Below are 21,218 nucleotides of genomic sequence, written 5' to 3' on the forward strand. Positions count from 1 at the left end.
CGTCCGCCCCTACCACCTCCCTCCGTCGACCTGCTCCTAGGAGTCCCCGCGGCCGGTGACTTCGGCGCACAGCGATGATGATGGCGCAGCCATTTCCTGCTGCCCATCAAGGCATCCCGACACACCCCGGACTCCCTCCGGGCCACCCAATGGCTCAGGCCCAGCACCCCAACGCGACACACCTCGGGGGACAGGCGCCCGGTGCGGGCATGGTGCAGCAGATACATCCTGGAGTCTCCGCCCCGGCTGGCCCTCAGGTCAGTCAGGCAGGGCCCATGATGGGCGGAATGCCTCCTGGAGCTGGCACGACCGGCCCCGGGGGTCCTGTACCGAACGCGCATGCTCTCTCGCACCTGGGTCCGGCGCAGGCGCATCTATTCCAACCACAGCAATTCGGGAACAGTACGTACACCGCTCTTTTCCTTTTGTTTTCTCTCGAATTTTACCGTTTTGAACACGATCGGACCTCTGCGCGTAGCGTGTTATTCGTCTGGTCTTTGTCTACCGCGACTTCCTCGGTCTTCTCTCCGTGGGTGGTCCCGGTATTCAACCATTCGCTGTGTGCTCTCTTCTTTTATTTTCCCCTCTGGTTTCGCGGCTGTTTTTCGGGAACCTCTTGTTTAAGGACATTATGCTGTCGATTGTTTTATCAGCGGTGTCCAGCCTGCTAGTACAGTGAGACCTGGTACTGACACATCCATCTGTCATTTAGTTGCCAATAACCCGCAATTACAGCAGCAATACTTCAGGCAGCGCCAATTCATGCTCCAGCACCAGCAACAGCAACACCAGCAGCAACATGGTGGCCTCCCTGTTTCGTTGCCAAATGGCACTCAAGGCTTGAATGCTGCTCAGCTAGCCGCAATGCAGGCGAATAATCCCAACATGCGGCCCGTCAACATGCAGATGCATCTTCAGCAGCAGATGCCCCATGGGCAGCCGAATTTCCAGCAACACCAACTGTTTGCCATGCAACAAGCACAAGCACAGGCCCAGGCACAGCAGGCGCAACAGGCGCACCAGGCAAACAATGCTGGCCAGCCAGGTCAGCAGACGCCTCAGCAGAGAGCTGCAGCGCAACCTCAGAATATGCATGAGGCTCAAAACGCCACACCGCAACCCCAGCAGGGTCCACCAACCCAGGGGGGTAATACTCCTCAGCAGCAGTCTAATCCGCAGCAACAGCCGCCTACAACCCAGCCGCCGCAGCAGCAAGGGCCGCAGCCGCAACAGCAGCCAACCCCGAATCCACAGCAGCAACAGCAGACTCCACAATCTCAGCAGTCTCAGCAGCAGCCGCAACAGCAGCAGCAGCAACAGCAACAGCAACAGCAACAGCAGCCGCAACAGCAGCAGCAACAACAGCAACAGCAACAGCAGCACCAGCAGCAACAACAACAACAGCAGCACCAGCAGCAACAGCATCAGCACCAGCAACAGCACCCACAACAGATGACTGCCCAGGAAGCTCAGCTGAAAGCGCAACAGCAGCAGAACCACAATGCCATGTTGATGCAGCAGAGAATGAATTTCAAAGGTTCAACTATTCTCTACCTGAACGCATATGCTGACAATCTGAGTAACTTTACGGTAAGTCTTCGTTCTAGATTCTAGTAAGATCTTACGCAGGATAACTGATATGTCGCAGAGTCGAGGTGAATCGTACGATCTACAGTATTGGCAAGCGTTCGTCGAGAGATTCTACTCCCCAGGAGGCGTGTTGCGGCAGGGCGTTTATAACCCTCAGGCCGGTTCAAAACAGTTCGAGATATCAACACCTGCGCTGGCGCGATACTACTGGACACAATTTAATAGCGGCATAAAACATATCCAAATGATTGTGGAGGGAGCACGGGAGAGGGACCTGCCAAATGGTGGTCATATTGTGGAGAGTTCAAGAACATCGTTCATCTACTGGTTCACCAACGATTGCCAGGTTCGTTTAAGAACGCCTTTTGAACTCTTTCCGGGCCAATCTAACGCATCTTTAGCTTTTCACAAACGGCGCGTTGAGAGCTCAGTTCGACGGGAATAACAAGATTGAGATCCTCGACCTCGTTGTCAATAACCATAATGAGTTCATTCCTCGAAGTCTCTTGCAACCGCAGGAAGGTTCCGAGCAGAAGCAGAGCCCGAAGGTGACCAAAGGTTTGAATAAGCGGGCTCAACAAAAACAGCCTCAGCAGGCTTCTCCCGCCTTGCCTGAATCGATGGTCACAGCAAACGGCGTTCCGACTGCGGTTATGACATTCCTAGAGGTGAGAATTTATCCCGCTTTTCCTTCATTGATTGCTGCTGACGAGTGATTCTTAGGTTGCCGAGACGATCTCTCAGATGCAGACTCTGTTTCAGTTCTCACAACAGAATCCACAACTTTCTCCCCCTGAAGCCCTGCGGCATCTGGTCAACCAATTCCAGGCTCAAAATGCGGGCTTAGGATTTACGCAGGGACAGATGAATCCGGCATTGCAGCAAGGCCAGGGCCAACGAACACCAAACCTTAACGCACCTCCGCAGTTCGCGTCTCCTTCTGTGGCTCACATGGGGTTGCCAGGTGCACAGGGTTCGCCGCACATCGGAGGTTCCGCTCACCCAAGTCCGGCACAGTCCCATCTTGCTGGACCAGCTGGCATGATTGCGCAGCAGAACCAAGCAGGCGCCAATGCAAGTGGTGGCCAGGGGACAAGTGCAAACACTAGTCCTAATGTGAGCAATAAGCGTCGTCGAGCAAGCACCATTAAGATAGAAGGGGACGACGGTGGTGGTGCTACTGAGATCAACGGGGCGGTGGCTCCCGGAGCCGCGAAGCCCAAGGCTGGGGCTGTCGGCAAGAGACAGAAGGGTACCGCTTGATTGCTGGAAAAAGGATCCATCTCCCCTGTCGTCGTCTACTGCTCGTTTTGTTCTATCATCAAGAGGGGGGAACCGGCGTACCATTGGATATCATTTCGAGATTCTACTCATTTTCTGGGCGTCCATTTTGACCTGGAACATACCGGTGTTCGTTTTCGCAGCGTGGCGCTATTGTTATTATACTCACCACTATTTCGTCCTTGTTTGTGCTATTTATTTACCCTTTCTGCGGAGATGTTTTGGAGTGGATTGGAACCGGGCATGACATGGATCAGTTTTTGGATACCAACTTCGTCGTTACCTCAATGCAAACCGATATGCTCATCAAGGCAGAGGTATCCGATATACTGCGAGACGAATCCCGACTACTAATGTATTTTACCTTCTTCCCTTTTTATTGCCGGCTCGGGTTTTTGTGATATTGCACCGTCTACTGCATACCTCGTGGTTTTGTGCTTTGGGTTCGGGGAATTCGAGACCATCAATCGTGGCGTTCGATTGTCGTCTCTGACTACAACATCCCTGCGCCTTGCTTTTACCTAGGTTTTGCGTGTTACTGCATTCGGTTGATCAGCTACTACACCCGCTTGATTATTGTGGTTTACAATGGCGATTGGTTTACCTGGCGCCGGCGTGTCTGTTCCTTGGGATATCTTCCGTGTGGCTTTCTGGTATATTTATTGAGCTTGTCTTTTATTTAAGGGGAGCCTGGCCTTGACTATAGTGGCCGGCTGATGGGGATGGACCGGGGAGACGTGTAGTTGTTTATGATTGTCCAAATTTCTTGATATCCGCCTGTCTGCACTATTGTTAGTATCTCCAGAACCTGCCGTATGCTTTTTGGTTTGACCTTCGTCATTCATCTGTAGCACGGATTCTCTTATCTCAGGCGATTCGGTCGCCGTGGAAGGTAGGCCAGGAGATTTGTAGACAAAACGCGGGGCCCGCACTCCCTTATCTTAGACCCCGCCCCGCCCGCACTCTGCACGAGATCTCCTTATAATGTCTCCTTCGAATTCCACGTCCTGACCAGGTTCACGATTCTCACCGACCATGGCGACGACCACCCACACTCACTCCCACGATGGCGAGCTGGGACACTCGCACTCGCACGATGCGCTGGGCGGCCACGGCCACTCACATGAGATCCTCGACGGACCTGGCTCGTATCTGAACCGAGAGATGCCCCTCATCGAGGGACGCGACTGGAAGGACCGCGCTTTCACCATTGGGATTGGAGGGTGAGTTGTCTACTCTATCAATTACCCGTCTTTTTATCGGGGAGACTTTTCCTTAATCTCTGGGAGATAAATTGGTCTTATTTTCTCCAGTTCTCGTGCAGATAAATGCTGATATGTATGTATCACTTTCTCTCGTTACAGGCCAGTCGGATCAGGGAAGACGGCTCTGATGCTTGCGCTGTGTCTGGCCCTCCGGGACGAGTACAACATCGCGGCGGTCACGAACGATATCTTTACCAAGTGAGTGGTACAAAGAACCCTGCATATATGCATGAGATTGAGAAGCTTGTTTCAATCTAACCCGACCCCCACTTACGTAAAAGAAAAAAACATCAAACGACATTTATAGTAAAAAAGAAAGATGATCAACTAACTAACCAAAAACCCAAACTAACAGAGAAGACGCCGAATTCCTCACCCGCAACAAAGCCCTCGCCCCCTCGCGCATCCGCGCCATCGAAACCGGCGGCTGCCCCCACGCCGCCGTCCGCGAGGACATCAGCGCCAACCTCCTCGCCCTGCAGTCCCTCCAGCGCCAGTTCCAGACTGACCTCCTCCTGATCGAGTCCGGCGGGGACAACCTCGCCGCGAACTACTCGCGCGAGCTGGCCGACTTCATTATTTACGTGATCGACGTCGCCGGCGGCGACAAGGTCCCCCGAAAGGGCGGCCCGGGCATCACGGGGAGTGATCTGCTCGTGGTGAATAAGGTCGATTTGGCACCCGCGGTGGGTGCGGATCTGGGTGTTATGGAGCGCGACGCGGGGAGGATCAGGGAGGGTGGGCCGACGGTGTTTGCGGAGGTGAAGAATGGGAAGGGGGTCGAGCATATTGTCAATTTGATACTGAGTGCGTGGAAGGGGAGTGGGGCGTATGAGGTCAGTTTGGAGAGGTGGAGGGATGGGGGGGAAGAGGGGGTCGGGGTCTGTTGAGGAGTAGAGCAAGTTCTGTTATTATTAAAGGTGGTTGTTTTGTACGTGTTTCTACCACTTTGTGTCTCTATCAAGGGGAGGGTGATGTCTCTAGTGGCCTGCTTTCTTATACGACGTATGGGTTGGTCTTGTGTCAGAAGGTATATAGATATCCGGGCGATATATTACACGATTCCCACGTTTTTATCGTTGGCAGGCACTGTATGACATTGACATGGATGAAGCGATTTTCCCATTCTTCTTTTCCTAAACCGACCAAACGCCCAATACATGCATACATCATACACATACCTCGACATAACAATAAAATGTACTGTACAACGCCCCGATAGACTGGGTATCTGAATAGGCACTTTTCTCTCTGGGACAGCGAAGGCGAAAACCAAACAAAAAAGCCTTTCGATTATAGCTCCTTCTTGGCAAACCTGGCCAGCGCAGGACCCAACTCCTCCTTCTCGCGACGCAGCTTTTCCTTGGCCCTGGCGGCGTGCTCCTTCCGGAGCGCCTCGGCCTTGAGGCGCTTCTCGTCGATGACGTTGCTGCGGCCCTTCTTGCGGAGGTACTTCCTGAGCGCGCTGTTGCGGCCACGACCGCGGTTCTTGAGCTTCTCGATGGGGTCCTCGGGCTTGCGGTCGAGGTCGCGCTCCTCCTGGCGCTTCTTGTCGCTGATGGTGTCGATGTTGCCGATGAAGTTGGGGTCCAGCGAGATCATCTCGGGTTGCAGCTTGTTCAGCAGTGCGCGGACCTCGGCCTCCTGGCGCTGCTTCTTGTTCTCGTAGGGGTTCACCTCCATCGAGTCGAAGTTGGGTTCTCCGGCTCCCGGGACGATCAGGCTCGCGAAGCCCTTGTCGTGCGTGACGCCGAGGACATCCTCGAAGGGGCACCACCGTACGGTCTCGATCCGTTGTCCGTCCCCGCCCCACGCCATGTAGGGGCTCTTGACTTTGCCCTGGTCGGCCTCGGCCGCTTCGAAGAGGCCTCTCCACACGCTGACTTGCGTGCCCCAGCCGACGGCCGTCAGGCCGCGGTCGCTGATCGCGACAGAGGTGCCAGGCTGGAAGCACGAGTAGGAGTGGACTTCCTTGAACATGCGGATGTCCCATACGTTCATCTTCAGGTCCTGACCGGTAGAGACAATGTACCGGCCCTGTCGGTCGACCGCGAGGGAGCGGACGGGGCCCCGGTGGACGAGGGCCTTGACGAGTGCGGTCTGAGAGTTGGGAGACCAGAGGGTGACAGTGCCATTCTGGTGACCGACGTGGAGGATGGCATTCCACGGGTTCTGGCAGAGAGATGTGGGACAGCCTTGTCGGGTGGGCAGCTCTGCGACCAGTTGGCCGGTTGAAGTGTCGGTGTACTTGAGGAAACCGCTCATGGTCTGTGGACAGCCGTTAGGAAATGCGAGTGAATACTAGGTAAAAGAGACACTTACAGCACTGGTGAGAAGAAAGTGGTAGGGCAAGAACTCGAGAAATGCCGCTTCGACATGCTTGTTGAGACAGTGGAGCTCAAGTCCGGCATGATCGTATATGTAGACGTATTTCTTCTGCGCAACGGCAAAGTACTGGTCATTGTGAAGCCACTTGGCATCCCGGACGGTCTCATTAAGCTGCAACTCGCAGCCCAATTTTCCCGCGCGCCAGTCCATCGTCGCGACATGTCCTTTGCGCCCCGCCAGCAGCAGACTTCTCCCGTTCCTCGTATAATCCGCACGGTACGGACCCAGCTCCTCCAGCTTCAGCTCAAACCCCTTCTTGGCCGTCTCAATTCCAATGTTCTCCTTGATCTCATCCTGTCGGACCTTGTACGTCCTCTCCAGCTCCCCTTCGGGCTCGAGAAAACCGGGTTCATTGTCGAGGAGGATCTCCGCATCTTTCGCTTTCAGCGCGGCATCGCGGTACTTGGCCTCCACGGCCTTCAGGTTGCGTCGGAGCTTCTTGTCCTTGATGCTCTCCGTGTGTATTCTTTTCCCTCGTCCGTAGCGTTTCTGCGCCTCGACCAATCTCTGCTTCGCTTCGCGGGCCGCGATGGCGTCCTGCGTCGATGTCGTCGATGGGCCGGCGACGGCCTGTGTCGTTGCTGCGGTGGCCATCTTTTCCCGGTGGTATCACTGGCACAAGGTCGTCGCCAGGACCAGAAAAATATCAGGCGGTGGGAAGAAACGAGAAAAAGGCGGAGCGATATGTTGAGGTTGGCGGTGGTCTGAACCCCAAGGGTTGAAGCTTTTGCGGGTCTGGCGCTGGAAAATTCATGCCAAGATTTCGCGCTCGCTTGTCCACCACAAGAGCTTTTCTCGCAAATCTCCGGTCTCTGCGCGCCGTAACTCCGCACTTTGTCCCTGAAGAATCCCAGAGCATCAGGGGAGAAAAGAGCTTTACGCTCATAATATCTCGCAACAGTGGCCTCTCTTCCCTTCCGGTTCAAGGGGTCCGGCGGTGCCAACATGGCGCCCATCACCCAGACGGTGCAGCACCACCATCGGAGCACCACCAAAACGACGCACAAGCCGTTCAAGAGCGGCCATGCCACGAAGAGGCAGCTGAAGGATCAGTCTAAGGGTTCGTCATTCTTTGACACAATTTGTATATCTATCTTAATTGATCGCTAATATATTTACAGGAAAAGTCGAGGCTCGCGAGCGGGGTAGCCGCAAAACCCCCCACCAGCAACTCATGTCGAAGCTCGACCGCAGGAACCAGGCGCGCCAGAAGCAGATGCTGAAGCACCAGGAGAAGGCGCAGGCGACCAGCATCTTCTCCGGCCAGAATGGCGCTCCCAGACACGTTGCGATCGTCCCTCTGTCCAGCGACATCGACACCCGGGCCGCCATTACTCGGTTGAACGAGAGCGTTGATCTCCCCGACGATGTCTCCCCGGATGGCATCTCTCGCGTGCGCGTCGATCGCTTCAGACAGAGCATCATGTATGTCCCCGCCAAGTACGACTTGATGAGCGCATTGGATGCGTGCCGTATGGCGGATTTTGTTGTCGTTGTGCTCTCCGCGGAGAAGGAAGTCGACGAGGAGGGAGAGATTCTGCTGCGGTCCATTGAGGGTCAGGGTATCTCCAACGTCCTGGCTGTGGTTCAGGTAGGCGCTTAGTCCAAGACACCTTGCTCTACGTATAGTTAACTGACTTGAACTATAGGGCCTCGACAAAATCGAACCTCCGAAGAAACGACCACAGGTCGTGTCTTCTTTGAAGTCGTTTATAAACCACTTCTTTCCAACCCTGGAGAAGGTTCTATCTCTCGACTCCAGACAGGAATGTTCCAACGCGGTGCGAGGCCTCTGCACTGCAACTCCGAAGGGAATCCGCTGGCGAGACGAGCGAAGCTGGTTGCTCATCGAGAACATCAAGTGGCCAGAATCTAACGCTGAGGTGGTCGATGACGTCGTCGTCACCGGTACTGTTCGCGGGAAGGGCTTGAAGGCGGACCGTATCGTCCATATTCCCGGCTGGGGAGATTTCCAGGTTGACTCCATCACCGCTGCGCCCCTGCCTAATACACGCCATAAGAAGGGAGATGCGATGAACATTGACGAAAATGAAGGACCCCAGATCTTGGATGCTCCGACGGAGGACCGTGATGATATGGCTACTGTCGCCCCCGAAGAGATTGAGATGGAGGACGACGAGATGGTCTCGGTTGCTGGCACGGAGAGGAAAGGTGTCCTTCTTGACGACCATCACTACTTCTCAGACGAGGACGAGGATGAGGCGCTCCCACGACCGAAGAGACTACCAAAAGGAACATCGGATTACCAGGCGGCTTGGTACCTGGATGACGTCTCCGACTCTGGGTCTGACCTCGTAGACGATGAGCTGGATGAGGACGGAGACATGGAGATGGACACTTCAGGAAACCCCGAAGATGGCGTGTTCCCGGACAGACAGGATGCTATGACAGAAGCTGGACCTTCTGAGTATCCACAGTCGGAGATGTTCGTCGATGCGAACGAGGAAGAGGAGGCGCGGCAATTGGAGGAATACCGCGCGAGCCGCAGGAAGGAGGAGAAGGATGACCTCGAATTCCCTGACGAAATTGAGCTTCACCCCAACGTTCTCGCGAGAGAAAGACTTGCGCGGTACCGAGGATTGAAGAGTCTCAAGACCAGTCGCTGGGAGACCTCCGAGGACAGACCTTTCGAGCCAGAGGACTGGCGACGACTTCTTCAGTTCGCCGATTACAAGGGCTCGAGGAACAAGACCATGAGAGAGGCTCTTGTCGGCGGTGTCAACCCAGGTATCCGTGTCGATGTGCATCTCAAGGCAGTGCCATCATCGCTCCGAAGCCGCCCACAGCCCCTGGCGCTCTTCTCTCTCCTCCGCCACGAGCACAAGCATACCGTGGTCAACATCAACATGATTCTGAACTCGTCCGTCGAGTCTCCCCTGAAGTCCAAGGACGAAGTCATCATCCAATGCGGCCCGCGCCGTCTGGTAGTCAAACCAATCTTCTCCGCCTCAGGCAACACGCCCAACAACGTACACAAATTCGACCGCTTCCTCCACCCAGGCCGAAGCGCCGTCGCAAGCTACATCGGCCCGCTGACATGGGGTTCCGTTCCCGTCCTCGTCTTCAAAAAAGAACAAGTCAAGGACCCGGAAGTCCTGGACGACGACGACAACAACCCAAGAAACATGATCGAGCGCCTCAACCTCATCGGCACCGGCACCGTCGTCGCGCCCGACCACTCCCGCGTCGTCGCCAAGCGCGTCATCCTCACTGGCCACCCGTTCAAGATCCACCGCAAGGTCGTCACGGTGCGGTACATGTTCTTCAACGCCGAGGACGTCAACTGGTTCAAGGCGCTGCAGCTCTGGACGAAGCGCGGCCGGAGCGGATACATCAAGGAGTCTCTCGGTACGCATGGTTACTTCAAGGCCCAGTTCGATGGCAAGATCAACCCTCAGGATGCTATCGGTATCAGTCTGTACAAGAGGGTGTTCCCAAGGAAGGCGGTGCCTTTGGAGGATGTTTCTTGTTCTTGAAGAAGTTCTGCTAGGATAGGATAGGATAGGGAGGCAGGATGTGATTTGATACCATTTGATTGATGTTGATATTTTCGATCGATGGGGCCATGCACAGGAAAAGTGAGCCCCTTTGAATGCTCGTTCTTATGAGATTCCCTCTGTTGTGAGAAGGGTATTGTTCGCAAAAATGTCATTTAGCTATGCGATTCAGGAAAGGAAACAAAGGTTATAGACAGATTTTTACATCGATAGGCTTAGTTAGGGTCTTAACGAGTTACGATTCCCGATTTCCAAATCTTGTCTGTCCTTCCGCTGGCGTTTCAGAAAGCTCTATCTGAACCCATTCCACACGAAAGCAGTTATTACAAGTTCGTCTTGTCTAGGTCTTAACAGATATCCCCTAGTAGCTACTTACCTTACATAGCACAAATCAGTACCCACTCTTGGGCATTAGTTAGCGCTAACCAAAATCCCTACCCTCACATCCCAATCGCTCAATCATTCGGCGGAAAAGTTGCAAGGGGGACTTAAATGACCGGTTCCCCTATGTTTGAGAACGGCGTTTTGCAAATAAAGGCACGACCATCTTAAAAACTTATATGTATAATATAGCCCTGGGTCTTCTTCTAGACAACTGACCGTAGAAAGAAAAACCAAAGGGGGGTGTATCAGATTGACGACAAGAAAAGTGGCGTCTAACAACCATCATCCTACCTTACTACATACATCCATTGCAAGGCACACACAAAACGCGAACCGAGGAGGCCAAGAAGTCACTAAGAGAAGTAAACAAGGGAGTGAATAGACAGATAAGACATACTCCGTAAAAGACGTGCAACATAACACAGTAAAACGAAAAACGACAATAAAAAAAATGAAATCAAGAGAAATCTTCGCCCGTCTCTTCGATGTTGTTCTTGATCCGGAGAAGGATGGTCGTCTTCCACTTGTCCAGCTTGCTCAGCTGGTCGTACTGGAAGAGCTTGTCGGAGAAAGCTTCCTGGTCGCCAGCTTCGACGGCCTGGACGAGGTCGACGAGAAGCTGGTGTTCTCTCGTCGAGGCGAAAGTTGGGTCGATGTCTCTGTAGCTTTCGAGGGCACGGTTCGTGGCGACGAGGTCCTATGGTAGATGTTAGTATGGGGATTATTCCTGTCTTGTCTTCTCCAGCAAGGAAAGAAGGGGAACAGCATACGTTTGTTGCGAGATGGCAGATTCCTGCTTTCAGGAAGTAGTCTTTCACCGACCACTTCATGAGGTTGTTATTGATGGACGACTTGCCCACCTTCTCGTACTGCTCGATCGCCTTGTAGTAGTCACCTTCGATGGCTGCCAGATCGGCAACCTTGAGGTAGTGCTTGTTTGCGAGACTGGAGTCACATTATCAGCCTCGCGAACATACTTTCGCATGTATGGCGCGCCACGCAGGGTATCACTTCTTACGCTTCCGCATTATCACCCTCGAACCACTCGGCCGTCTTCTCATAAGCATCAAGCGCCTTCTTCATGTCACCGATCTCGACCTCGTACACCTCCGCCAAGTATTGTTGCTGTGTCGCAGCTCGTCTGAAGTTGCCTTTTGTGATGTAGTGTTGGATAGCGGCGGAGAGTACACGAGCAGCATCCTCGGGATCGGTCTTGCGGTAGACCTTGAACGCCTCATTCAGGGTATTAGCTGCATCGTCCGGTTCGTTGAGATTGTTCTTCTGGATGGCTGCCGCTTTCTCGAACGCTAGACCGGCTTCCTTGTCTGAAGTTCCAACATGTTAGCGGCAGGGGCCTTCGCATCTAGATAGGTAGGTATCTAAGATGTAGCGCGCGCGTACTCAGCTTCTGCACCCTGAAGGCATTCGCGGCCTGCGTGTAAAGGTCCGCCGCATTCTCATATTTTTCTGTCCGTCCACCGAAAAAGCTGAATCCTCCGGATGCGCTCTGTAGAGCTTTGTCTGCCTAGTTATGCCTGAGGTTAGCGCGGTTCTTTATTGTTATTGACAGACACATAAACTAGGCGGAGTTTGCGGGTTCACCTTCTGAAGCAGGACACGCGGATCGGCCATGGTGTGCGATGACCTATGATCTGTCCACTATAGCTGTCTGTGGGTTTGCGAGGAACAAGGCGAAGAAGAGGAAGAGTCGCGTGGACGTTGGTATGCTAACTGGATAGCGATGACACGATGAGACGATGGTTGCTGCAGCCCACGCCAGCTATGACGGAGGGCGGAAACTGTCCCGCCGGCAGAAAACCCGCCGCCCTGCTTGCTCCGCAGAATCTTCGACGCTTCCAGGTGCACCTTTTCCTGTCAACGTGCTAGTCGCTCTCTGCAAGCTTAATTTCTCTTTATATTGTACTATATATTATATTATCTCTTGGTCGTTTTTCGAACTTCAGGTCCTACGAGCTCTATCTGTCTAGACGAGTTCCAATGGCTTCGTTGCGCAGCGGTGCCTGTCTGCTCCAGCGGTCGATGTATGGGCGATGCTTGCGTCGCTTCGACACGCTGCAGTCACGAGTCTACTTGTCCTCTTCTAGTTCCGGGGAGAAATCTATTGAATCTATTCTCGCGGAGCCAAGCTGGTCTGTCAGATCTTTGCTTCCTGACCAGACCAACAAATCGCAGTCTCCGTCAATCAGCCCGAAGCAGCTATACCATCTCCTCCGGCTCTCAGCCCTTCCCCAGCCCTCCAGTCAAGCCGAAGAGGCCGCTATGCTCGAGACGCTTGAGTCCCAGATCCATTTCGTGAAGGAGATCCAACGCGTCGATACTACCGGCGTCACGCCTCTTCGAAGCATCCGTGACGAGAGTCCCGAAGCGTTGAAAGAGAGCGCAATTGGGCTTGACAAGCTGAAAGATGAGATGACCAAGGAACGGGTTGTAGGCCGCAGTGGAAAGATCCAGCGCATTCAGACTGAGAAGAATGACCGGCCGGATGGCGACGCCTGGGATGGAAACGCCCTCGGTTCTGCTTCGAAGACGATGGGAAAGTTCTTCGTCGTCCACTCGAGCAATTGATTAGCACATTACAGATCGAGTCCTCCTCCGGCCTCCCCGATGTGCGCTATCGACAAAGATCCGATTTTTCGCCGTAGGAGATGCTCGTCGCTCTTCTCTCTGCTCTTCTTCGGACTAGTTAACATAACTAAGTTACCTGTTTGATGACTAATCAGGCACATGATGTCATGTCTGTTCCCCAGACTGCAACGGTTGCTCTTTGTCTTATCACCGGAGTCGGTCAATCCAATAACCACATCACCATCTCGATCATCTCACTAAGAATAGCGGGACAAAGGCTACTTCTGTTGCGCCACGTCTCCTTCATTCGTGACATAGGGTTGTCTCAATGTCTGGCTTTTTCCGCCAAGATGCAGCCAAATCCAAACAGGGCCCACAGAGCGCGGACGATCATGGCGATCAAGACTTGAACACAATCTTAGACAGATCTCAACGTGGGGATCTGACAGTGCTTATTGTTCTGATTACAGAGTCTATGCGAAATGTCGTCACTGATAATTTCGAAGCGCCAACACCTCCCGAGAGTGAGACCGCCGATCAGCAGAGACCACAGGAAGAGGATAACAATGACAGCATTGATTCTGGAGCTCAGGAAGCAGGGGAGGAAAAAATTGCTAAGGACAGTCGCAAAAAAGCTTTGAATGCAAGAGAACTGGCAGTCAAGGCTGACGCGCTCAAATACTTCGATGACTGGAGGGATTCCGTCCTTCTTCGAGTAGGCGAGGTAGTCAATAAGGATGATGAGGCGACAGAGCGAGAACGACATGCTATGGCCTCCAGGCCTCGGTCACAATCTCAGGAAATATCTGTCACTAAGGAGGATGGTGTATCGACAAGGCTGCCGGAGATTTATCCACCAATTGAGACCCCTCTTGCTCAACTGCCAAGATCAACAAAACTCCTGATACTACACTCTCTTCTCCTGCTGCTTCTGAGTCTTCAGCATTATAGTGCACATTCACGAGTTCTCTTGCTGAATGTTGCATCTAGCTTGGGCTTGTACTTGAAAGACCTGAACTACAACGAAACAAAGGTTGCGCGAGGACTTCTCGACGTAGCTAAGCAAATTTCAGCAGATGAAGAAGCGAAGAAAAAAGCGCAGCAGAATAGCAATGCTAGGAAGTGGAAAGTCGGCATCGCTTCTGTGGCTGGAGCAGCCCTTATTGGACTTACAGGCGGATTGGCTGCTCCATTAGTCGCCGCTGGTATAGGCACAGTGATGGGCGGACTTGGTCTCGGTGCGACGGCAGCTGCAGGGTATCTTGGTGCTCTTGCTGGTAGCAGTGTCATTGTCGGCGGTCTCTTCGGGGCCTATGGTGGCAGGATGACAGGGCGTATGATGGACAAGTATGCTCGCGAGGTGGATGATTTTGCCTTCATACCTACTCGCGCCCCTCGGAGGAGATTCAGGAACGACAGAGAAGCTGCACAGCAGGATCGTCGCCTACGGGTTACTATCGGTATCACTGGTTGGGTTACCGAGGAAGAAGACATTGTTGTTCCGTGGCGTGTTGTCGGCCCGGATTCTGAAGTGTTCGCTCTCCGTTGGGAGCTTGAATCTTTGATGAATCTTGGCAATGCGATTAGCGCCTTGGTAACAAGCGCTGCGTGGTCAATTGCAGGTCGGGAAATCCTATCAAGAACGTTCTTTGCCCATCTTATGAGCGCTGTCATGTTGCCGGTTGCTCTGATGAAGATCGCACGCGTTGTCGATAACCCTTTCAGTGTTGCCAAATCCCGAGCAGACAAGGCTGGAGAGGTTCTCGCAGATGCTCTGATAAATAAGGCACAGGGAGAACGTCCTGTTACGCTTATAGGATACTCTCTTGGTTCAAGGGTCATCTTCTCTTGCCTCCAGAGCCTAGCTAAGAGGCGGGCCTACGGCTTGGTGGAATCCGCTATTCTTATGGGCTCGCCAACTCCGTCCAGCACACGTCATTGGCGAATGATGCGGACCGTGGTGAGCAGCCGCCTTGTCAACGTCTTCTCCGAGAATGACTCCGTACTTGCATTCTTGTATCGTACCAGTAGCGTCCAATTCGGCGTTGCTGGTCTCCAGCGTGTCAAGGGTTTACCTGGGGTCGAGAACGTTGATGTCAGTGACATCATCAGCGGACACCTGCGATATCAATACCTGATCGGCCAGATTCTTACGACTATCGGCTTTGGAGAGATTGACGCTGAAGAGGTTCGTAGGGAGGAACTCGCGTTGCAAGTCAAGGACCAGGAAGAAGAGCAGCAGCGTATTGAAAACCTACGGCAGGATGAAGCTGGAACCCAAGAGAAGCGCCAGAGTCTTGAGAATGGAGATGATGTCAGTGACGAAGGGAGAAGGCTCCAACGCCAGGTAGAGAGGAAGACCCAAGAGCGGTTGATGTATCGTAAGATGGAGCGGATGGAAATTCCCGGTCGAGACGTGGAATCAGAGGATGAGACGGAGCCGAGGGGAATTCAGCTTCGAGATCTGGAAGAAGAGGAACCTCCGGCTCCGCCACTTCCTCCACGGAGGAGAGCTTCTGGTGAATAGCGAGATTACCATGCTGGCAAGGATGGGTGAATGATTTCTTTCGGGCATTTAACGGAGGGAGAATCTCCCTCTCAACTTTCTCTTAAAAACATTCCTTCTAACTAATAAAGCGGGTTCTGTCTATACCTGTAGTATTTTGTCCCATTTCTAAATAAGCAATATACCTACGGATCTTGTCAGGCATCTATACAGTCTTTATATTTAGTATCCTAGCCTTGATATTATTACTCGAAATTAATATCCTCTCCTAGTATATCAATTTCGGTCGCACCCACTGAAGTGAATCTCTCTTATCTGGGCTGCAATTTCCCGATTTGGATCAAAATCAGTGAAGAGGACTGACTGCATCGGTTCGTAAAATGCCACCATTTGAAGAGTTTGATCTTCTTGGGACAACAAGCATTCATCACAGAAACTTCTTGAAATAAGCTGATGCATGTTTAGGACCCCAAGGAAGCATTGCAAATCCAATCAACCTAAGCTTAGTTGTTGAGGTCAGACTATCTGAATCATCGACAAGGCTTGCAAACAGGTGCTCAAGGATGGCTTTTATCGCAAGGTTTTACAGTTGAAAATCCTGTTACTATCAAAATTAGCCGCTCGCGTCCAGAGATTGAGGTAGTTTTTACAGCCCTTCCACACCTAGTTCTCCCACACAAGTGTCATCCATACGCTCTACAAGCACTGAGACTTGTTTTCTAACCAACAAAACTATGAAGAAACTGCCAACTGGAATTGAGCTTTTTTGATGTTCTCTATCTGTGGTCCCCTCTATGGCATGGCCGTACTCACTTATTCTGCCCTGCGTAAGAAAAGTCGCCTGCAGGAGTGCGAAGAACCCATCTGAAGTTACTGGGATGCTGTCCTTCATCTTTTTTTCTGCTCAAATTTCACAGTGCGCGAATTTGCACATCAATCCAAAGGGGACAAGATCGCGGCAATCCGGATCCGAAACATACATCTCGTTGCCTTGCCCATCTCCGCGTTCTGGCGCAATCATCTTTCCAGTCTCCATAGCGGGCAGTTCTTCGCAGAACGCAGCCGGAGACCAAAGACCCTGTGTACCATTGGAGTGATGGGCCACAAGTTTGGAAATGCCAAGAGTGTTACAATCACTGGATCATTGACAACTCTGAATTCCTGTTCCAGTTGTTATACTTACAATGGTGATTCATGGCGCCTGGTTGCAGAAGCTTGCCCCTTCAATGTAGATTGACTCACCATCCGTATTAGCAACCTTAATAAGTTCCCACGATGGTAACATGTCCTCGGTTTTTGGTTTGCCCACCATGGACTGGGTGATCTGAGATCCTTCTGAGATTGGCCCAGGGCTGATCAGCTCTTCACCGTCAGGATTGAAAATTGGCACGGCATTGCCAACAGCATCACCATCCGCACTCATCTAACTCCTCATTCTTCAACCTTAATCCCAAATAAAGACGTTTCTGCAAATTTACCTATCTTTACAGTATCAAGAATCGAAAAGAGGTTCCGAACATAGCGTTCAATGGACATGCCACAAAAGCATCGAAAAAAACAACTATCTCGATTTCAGAGTCCCCGAAAACTTCAAGGTTTGATTGGTGGTCAGGAAGGCCGGTAAAGTCTACACAGCTCCAATAGTACTTTGTGAAAGTCACTAATCAGCCAAGGGCCCTCATCATCTCCCAAGACAGGGAAGAGATCTTCCTCACGTTCGACACCTACGACGCTGCGTATGTCGATTGCTTACGGAATAGGACTACCAACGGTCAGCCGTTCCCACTCACCGACGATTTGATAACCTGCAGTGAATGTATAGATACAGAATGAATGCGTGCCATGCCCCAGCGGGGCATCCATACTTTTTGGATATCAAGTATCTGTTTTCAATAATGGCACTATTGTCAGGATGAACCCTCATTTTTAATGGATAAAAATGTCCCACGAAATTAGGGAAATGTCCTGATTCTGTCTCGAACTCTAATATTTAAAACAGAACTGCCTGGAGGACTGTAATGTTTTTTCCTGTTAAATTCTTATAAATCAAAATTGCAATAAAAGTACACAATATAGCTCTATGAGACTACTGTTTTATGATCTCAACAAAATTAGATCTCACTTTATGAGAAACGAGGGAAGTAGGTCAAACAATATACATGTATGGAAATAGGACTCTATACATTCTAGTAAGTAATATAAGCATACTAAACTAGTCAATTTAGAAAGCTTCTAATAGAGGGAAGCTAGTTAAAGGCAGAAAGAATTAAGGTTAAGCTACATGGCAATAATCAGCTCCTTAAGCAGGGATAACTCCCAAACAATGAATATGAGCAGATCAGCAGATCCCTAGTAGGACCCCATTAGCGTGGCTAGTTCGGGTCTCTTCTTACCTGACAAAAGTCTGTATAATCATCTCTCTGCTATTGATAAAGGCTTCCTCAGGATTTTGTAGGGAACATCTCCGCGAGATGTAGAATAGGATTGACTTGACTTTAATCGATGATTGATGATCGTAAATGACTAGGTTAACTAGAAACATGAAGTTCTTAAAGAATATGAGGCCGGAACTGAGTTAGGTTAGCCTGTGAGGTAGGGCTGCCGAACGCCCCAATACAATATTGCAACCCGAAATTCCTTATCGACGTGATAATTTGAATCTGATCATTCAGAACCAGTCACTAGCTTTAGAGAACTGCAAATCTGTCGTATCTACCTCTCTGATATCTCTAAGGACTATATTAAAGTGTGACACTACCTGTCCGAGTCTATGCTCGCGGCCTTCGGACGTTCCCCAGGCTGTCGTTTATGCGGGGGCATCCCTGCCCCTTCGCCCCCAAATCTTCGGCTTGGACGGCGAAGAAAGCGTCCAATACAGATCCAAATCCGACCCTTTTCTTTAATACAACAGGCCCATCTAGTACTCTGAATTTCCGGAGTGGCTTCTGCCCTAATTCTCCTTCTCCAGCATGATCGGTCTTGATTGAGACCTTCCCATCTCAAAGCAAGTTGACCTGTCGCACATCTGCTTTCATCGAGTTACAACTAGATCAGGGCTCCGGCAACCTGTCGTCCATTATCTAGGTCTCCACCTACCAGGAGACCAAGGACAAGCTTTGGAGAGATGGCTCGAACCTCACAAGTGCCACCCAAGGGCAGCAGACGATACTGGTTCCAGTTCAATTTTCTCGACCACGCGGGCAAACAAGTGACTCTTGGTCGCATGTATTCCACCGATCTCAACCGCCCACCAGATCCCGATCCTTCTTTTTCTTTCCAGGTCTACAGTCTCATACAGCTAGACTCTGATCATACAAAGTTACTGGAGTATCTCACAAGTGGCTTAGACTGGGATCTAATCCCCACTTTTGAAATCTATGCTGAGCAGCAGCCTGATATCTTCTCCTATGTGGAACATCAAAGGCGAGAGATTGCTCACCGCAAGGCGTCAAGGGACACGCCGACAGACGAGTCTTTGCCGTTGATTGCAAAACTTGCGGCAGCCAGGTATGACAGTCGCCGGCAAGGCTTCCTGATTGTGATAACCTCTCACAGCTATCGCGTCGGGTTCCATGGCCTCTCTGCGTCCATTTCAATAGGAAATTTCCTTATAAAACTACCGTGGATAGAACAAGCCGATTGTCGGGCAACCCCTACGATTGTTTGTATCAGGTGGTTCCTGATAAAGAAGGGATAGAAGTCTGACCTGAGGCGATAGAGATAAGTGTACGGCGGATTCAGCTAATCGGGACGATGCAAAATGAACTGCAGATGTTATATCACAAGAGTTTCAAGCATGTTGATGGTGAACTTGAGGTCGACTATGGCCTAGACGAGGATGAAGGTCAGCCTAGTGATCCAATAGGGACTGCACAAGCAGTGGATGTCCTGATCCATCAGGCTCAAGCGTTGTCTCCGAAGAGAGTTTCCGCCATTCAACACATTCATGGAAGAATTATACCGAGTCTTCACTGTGGTTTTAAACAAGCCGGATTTCATCAATGAGACCGGTGTGCTTTTCGTCTTGACAGATGGCGGTAAACAAAAGCCACAGATGGGTATCGACATAGACGACTATGAGGCCCAGGTTTGGCGCAGTGGGGGCATGGCGGAGGTGGCGAGGAGGTTGGGCATGCTTATGCTGGATGAGATGGAACAGCAAACTGCGTGAAGTGGATGGATATGGTAATGGTAAACTCCAAGTGGGATCTCAGTATGGCAAGTACCTTAATCTGTGGATTTTCCATTTCTTTCCCCACAGAAGACAATAAAAGAATCCAAAAAATGAAGCATCTCTCGTAGCGCCACCGGCCCTGAATGTACTAAATAAATGGAAGAAATAGAAAATGCAATTCAAGAAACGATCTATCACCTACGACCATAGGGTGTGGAAAACAGGGCTTCCCGTCCGCTCAGCCGTACTTAAGCCACACGCCGGGCGGTTAGTAGTTGGGTGGGTGACCACCAGCGAATCCCGTCTGTTGTAGGTTTTTAACCTCTATTTTTTATCGTCCCTTTTTTATTATTGACACATTTGTATAGATACCATGTTGTGGGAGATTGGCTTGGACGAGCTTGAGCTATCAGATTTGGCATGGTGACTTAGCGATCTTCTTGCACGAGGCAGGAAATAGTTTCTATTCACTTTTTATTAAGGAATTGAATTAGCTACTATAGTTGTGGTCATGACCAACGCGTCCACGCCATGCGGTCCATGAAATTTTGAAGTTAATTTATTATTCACAATTATATACAAAAAAGGAAATAGGAAATAGGATATATTCCGACATGATTAGGGCATTGAGGCTTATCTTATGGCGTTGTAATATTTCAATTGCTACATCTTGGTGGCGAGCGTCTTTCGAAGTGGAGATGCTGAAGCAGTAAGTAGTTCAAGTCACTCCAACAAGATACAGTTAGTGAATGGGAAACCGCAATAATTCTGTAACAGATTAGGTACTGTTGCTGTTACAGCACGGCCTAGAGATTACCGACAAGGCTGACGAGGGGGAGGTCCAGCCACATGACCATACTGGATCGTCTGCGATCCATCCTCACGATCCAAGTCTACGATCCACCTCTATGATCCATAGTCATGATCCAGCGGATAGGTATTTCCGGACAGAACTCATCATGTATATAAGACGCTCCTTAATCATCGGGATTAGGACCCTGTGGTCAACTCAAATAGCAATCAGGATAGCAACATTGCTAGTAACTACGGCCTCCTTATTTATCTTTTCCCCTTGTCTTCTGTCTTCAAGATAAACCCAACGAGCCCCAGCCTAGAAGTCTTAGGCCTGCCGTTACATATTTGATCAGACAGGTAGACGAATATCTCTAAACAGAACTTATTATGTATAAGTCACTTCTTAACTATAGGGATTAAAACTCTGTGATTAGTTTATTTATCAATTTAATCTATACAGTTGTCTGAAGAAGTCTAGCAGAGATATTCACCTATTTTGAACTGCAAGTTCAAAATCAGACTTAGAAGGGAATTATATCACTTGTTTCCTGTTTCTCAAGACAAACCCCTACAAGTTTGACCTAGAGTTTTAGGCCTCCTGTAACACTTAAGAATCTGTTACTGTTTTGGGTCGTGTATATTGTAACTGGGGAGTTCAGATTATGTCTGGGTAGGTAAGCACTAATGGCAGGTAAAGAATCGGGAGGATCTGCTACCTGGAGTCAGTACCA

General features: G+C 51.0%; 8 protein-coding genes across 8 annotated transcripts; 6 read left to right on the plus strand and 2 right to left on the minus strand.

Annotated features, from left to right (window-relative positions):
* Positions 1 to 74: 74 nt before the first annotated feature.
* Positions 75 to 2,853, plus strand: VTN00DRAFT_6870 (uncharacterized protein; the record flags this gene model as incomplete). The annotated part of the gene is made up of 5 exons (XM_069433554.1): positions 75 to 402; positions 713 to 1,590; positions 1,649 to 1,936; positions 1,992 to 2,258; positions 2,314 to 2,853. The coding sequence occupies 5 exons, from the start codon at positions 75 to 77 to the stop codon at positions 2,851 to 2,853; spliced, it is 2,301 nt and encodes a 766-aa protein (XP_069286924.1).
* A 1,053-nt stretch (positions 2,854 to 3,906) lies between these two features.
* On the plus strand, positions 3,907 to 5,026 carry VTN00DRAFT_6871 (uncharacterized protein; the record flags this gene model as incomplete). The annotated part of the gene is made up of 3 exons (XM_069433555.1): positions 3,907 to 4,094; positions 4,236 to 4,334; positions 4,492 to 5,026. The coding sequence occupies 3 exons, from the start codon at positions 3,907 to 3,909 to the stop codon at positions 5,024 to 5,026; spliced, it is 822 nt and encodes a 273-aa protein (XP_069286925.1).
* A 403-nt stretch (positions 5,027 to 5,429) lies between these two features.
* VTN00DRAFT_6872 (uncharacterized protein) lies at positions 5,430 to 7,118 on the minus strand (the record flags this gene model as incomplete). Its single annotated transcript, XM_069433556.1, has 2 exons — positions 5,430 to 6,404; positions 6,459 to 7,118. 2 exons carry the CDS (start codon positions 7,116 to 7,118, stop codon positions 5,430 to 5,432), a joined length of 1,635 nt encoding a protein of 544 aa, XP_069286926.1.
* Positions 7,119 to 7,469: 351 nt separating this feature from the next.
* On the plus strand, positions 7,470 to 10,021 carry VTN00DRAFT_6873 (uncharacterized protein; the record flags this gene model as incomplete). Its single annotated transcript, XM_069433557.1, has 3 exons — positions 7,470 to 7,584; positions 7,646 to 8,115; positions 8,174 to 10,021. 3 exons carry the CDS (start codon positions 7,470 to 7,472, stop codon positions 10,019 to 10,021), a joined length of 2,433 nt encoding a protein of 810 aa, XP_069286927.1.
* Positions 10,022 to 10,883: 862 nt separating this feature from the next.
* VTN00DRAFT_6874 (uncharacterized protein) lies at positions 10,884 to 12,058 on the minus strand (the record flags this gene model as incomplete). Its single annotated transcript, XM_069433558.1, has 5 exons — positions 10,884 to 11,123; positions 11,197 to 11,371; positions 11,445 to 11,751; positions 11,828 to 11,951; positions 12,029 to 12,058. The coding sequence occupies 5 exons, from the start codon at positions 12,056 to 12,058 to the stop codon at positions 10,884 to 10,886; spliced, it is 876 nt and encodes a 291-aa protein (XP_069286928.1).
* A 366-nt stretch (positions 12,059 to 12,424) lies between these two features.
* VTN00DRAFT_6875 (uncharacterized protein) lies at positions 12,425 to 13,012 on the plus strand (the record flags this gene model as incomplete). The annotated part of the gene is made up of 1 exon (XM_069433559.1): positions 12,425 to 13,012. The coding sequence occupies one exon, from the start codon at positions 12,425 to 12,427 to the stop codon at positions 13,010 to 13,012; it is 588 nt and encodes a 195-aa protein (XP_069286929.1).
* Positions 13,013 to 13,340: 328 nt separating this feature from the next.
* On the plus strand, positions 13,341 to 15,539 carry VTN00DRAFT_6876 (uncharacterized protein; the record flags this gene model as incomplete). Its single annotated transcript, XM_069433560.1, has 1 exon — positions 13,341 to 15,539. The coding sequence occupies one exon, from the start codon at positions 13,341 to 13,343 to the stop codon at positions 15,537 to 15,539; it is 2,199 nt and encodes a 732-aa protein (XP_069286930.1).
* A 3,103-nt stretch (positions 15,540 to 18,642) lies between these two features.
* VTN00DRAFT_6877 (uncharacterized protein) lies at positions 18,643 to 19,689 on the plus strand (the record flags this gene model as incomplete). The annotated part of the gene is made up of 2 exons (XM_069433561.1): positions 18,643 to 19,025; positions 19,419 to 19,689. 2 exons carry the CDS (start codon positions 18,643 to 18,645, stop codon positions 19,687 to 19,689), a joined length of 654 nt encoding a protein of 217 aa, XP_069286931.1.
* Between the last annotated feature and the right edge of the window lie 1,529 nt (positions 19,690 to 21,218).

This window comes from Thermoascus crustaceus (genome assembly GCF_041956765.1).
Source record: "Thermoascus crustaceus strain CBS 181.67 unplaced genomic scaffold VTN00scaffold_4, whole genome shotgun sequence".
Lineage (NCBI taxonomy): Eukaryota > Fungi > Ascomycota > Eurotiomycetes > Eurotiales > Thermoascaceae > Thermoascus > Thermoascus crustaceus.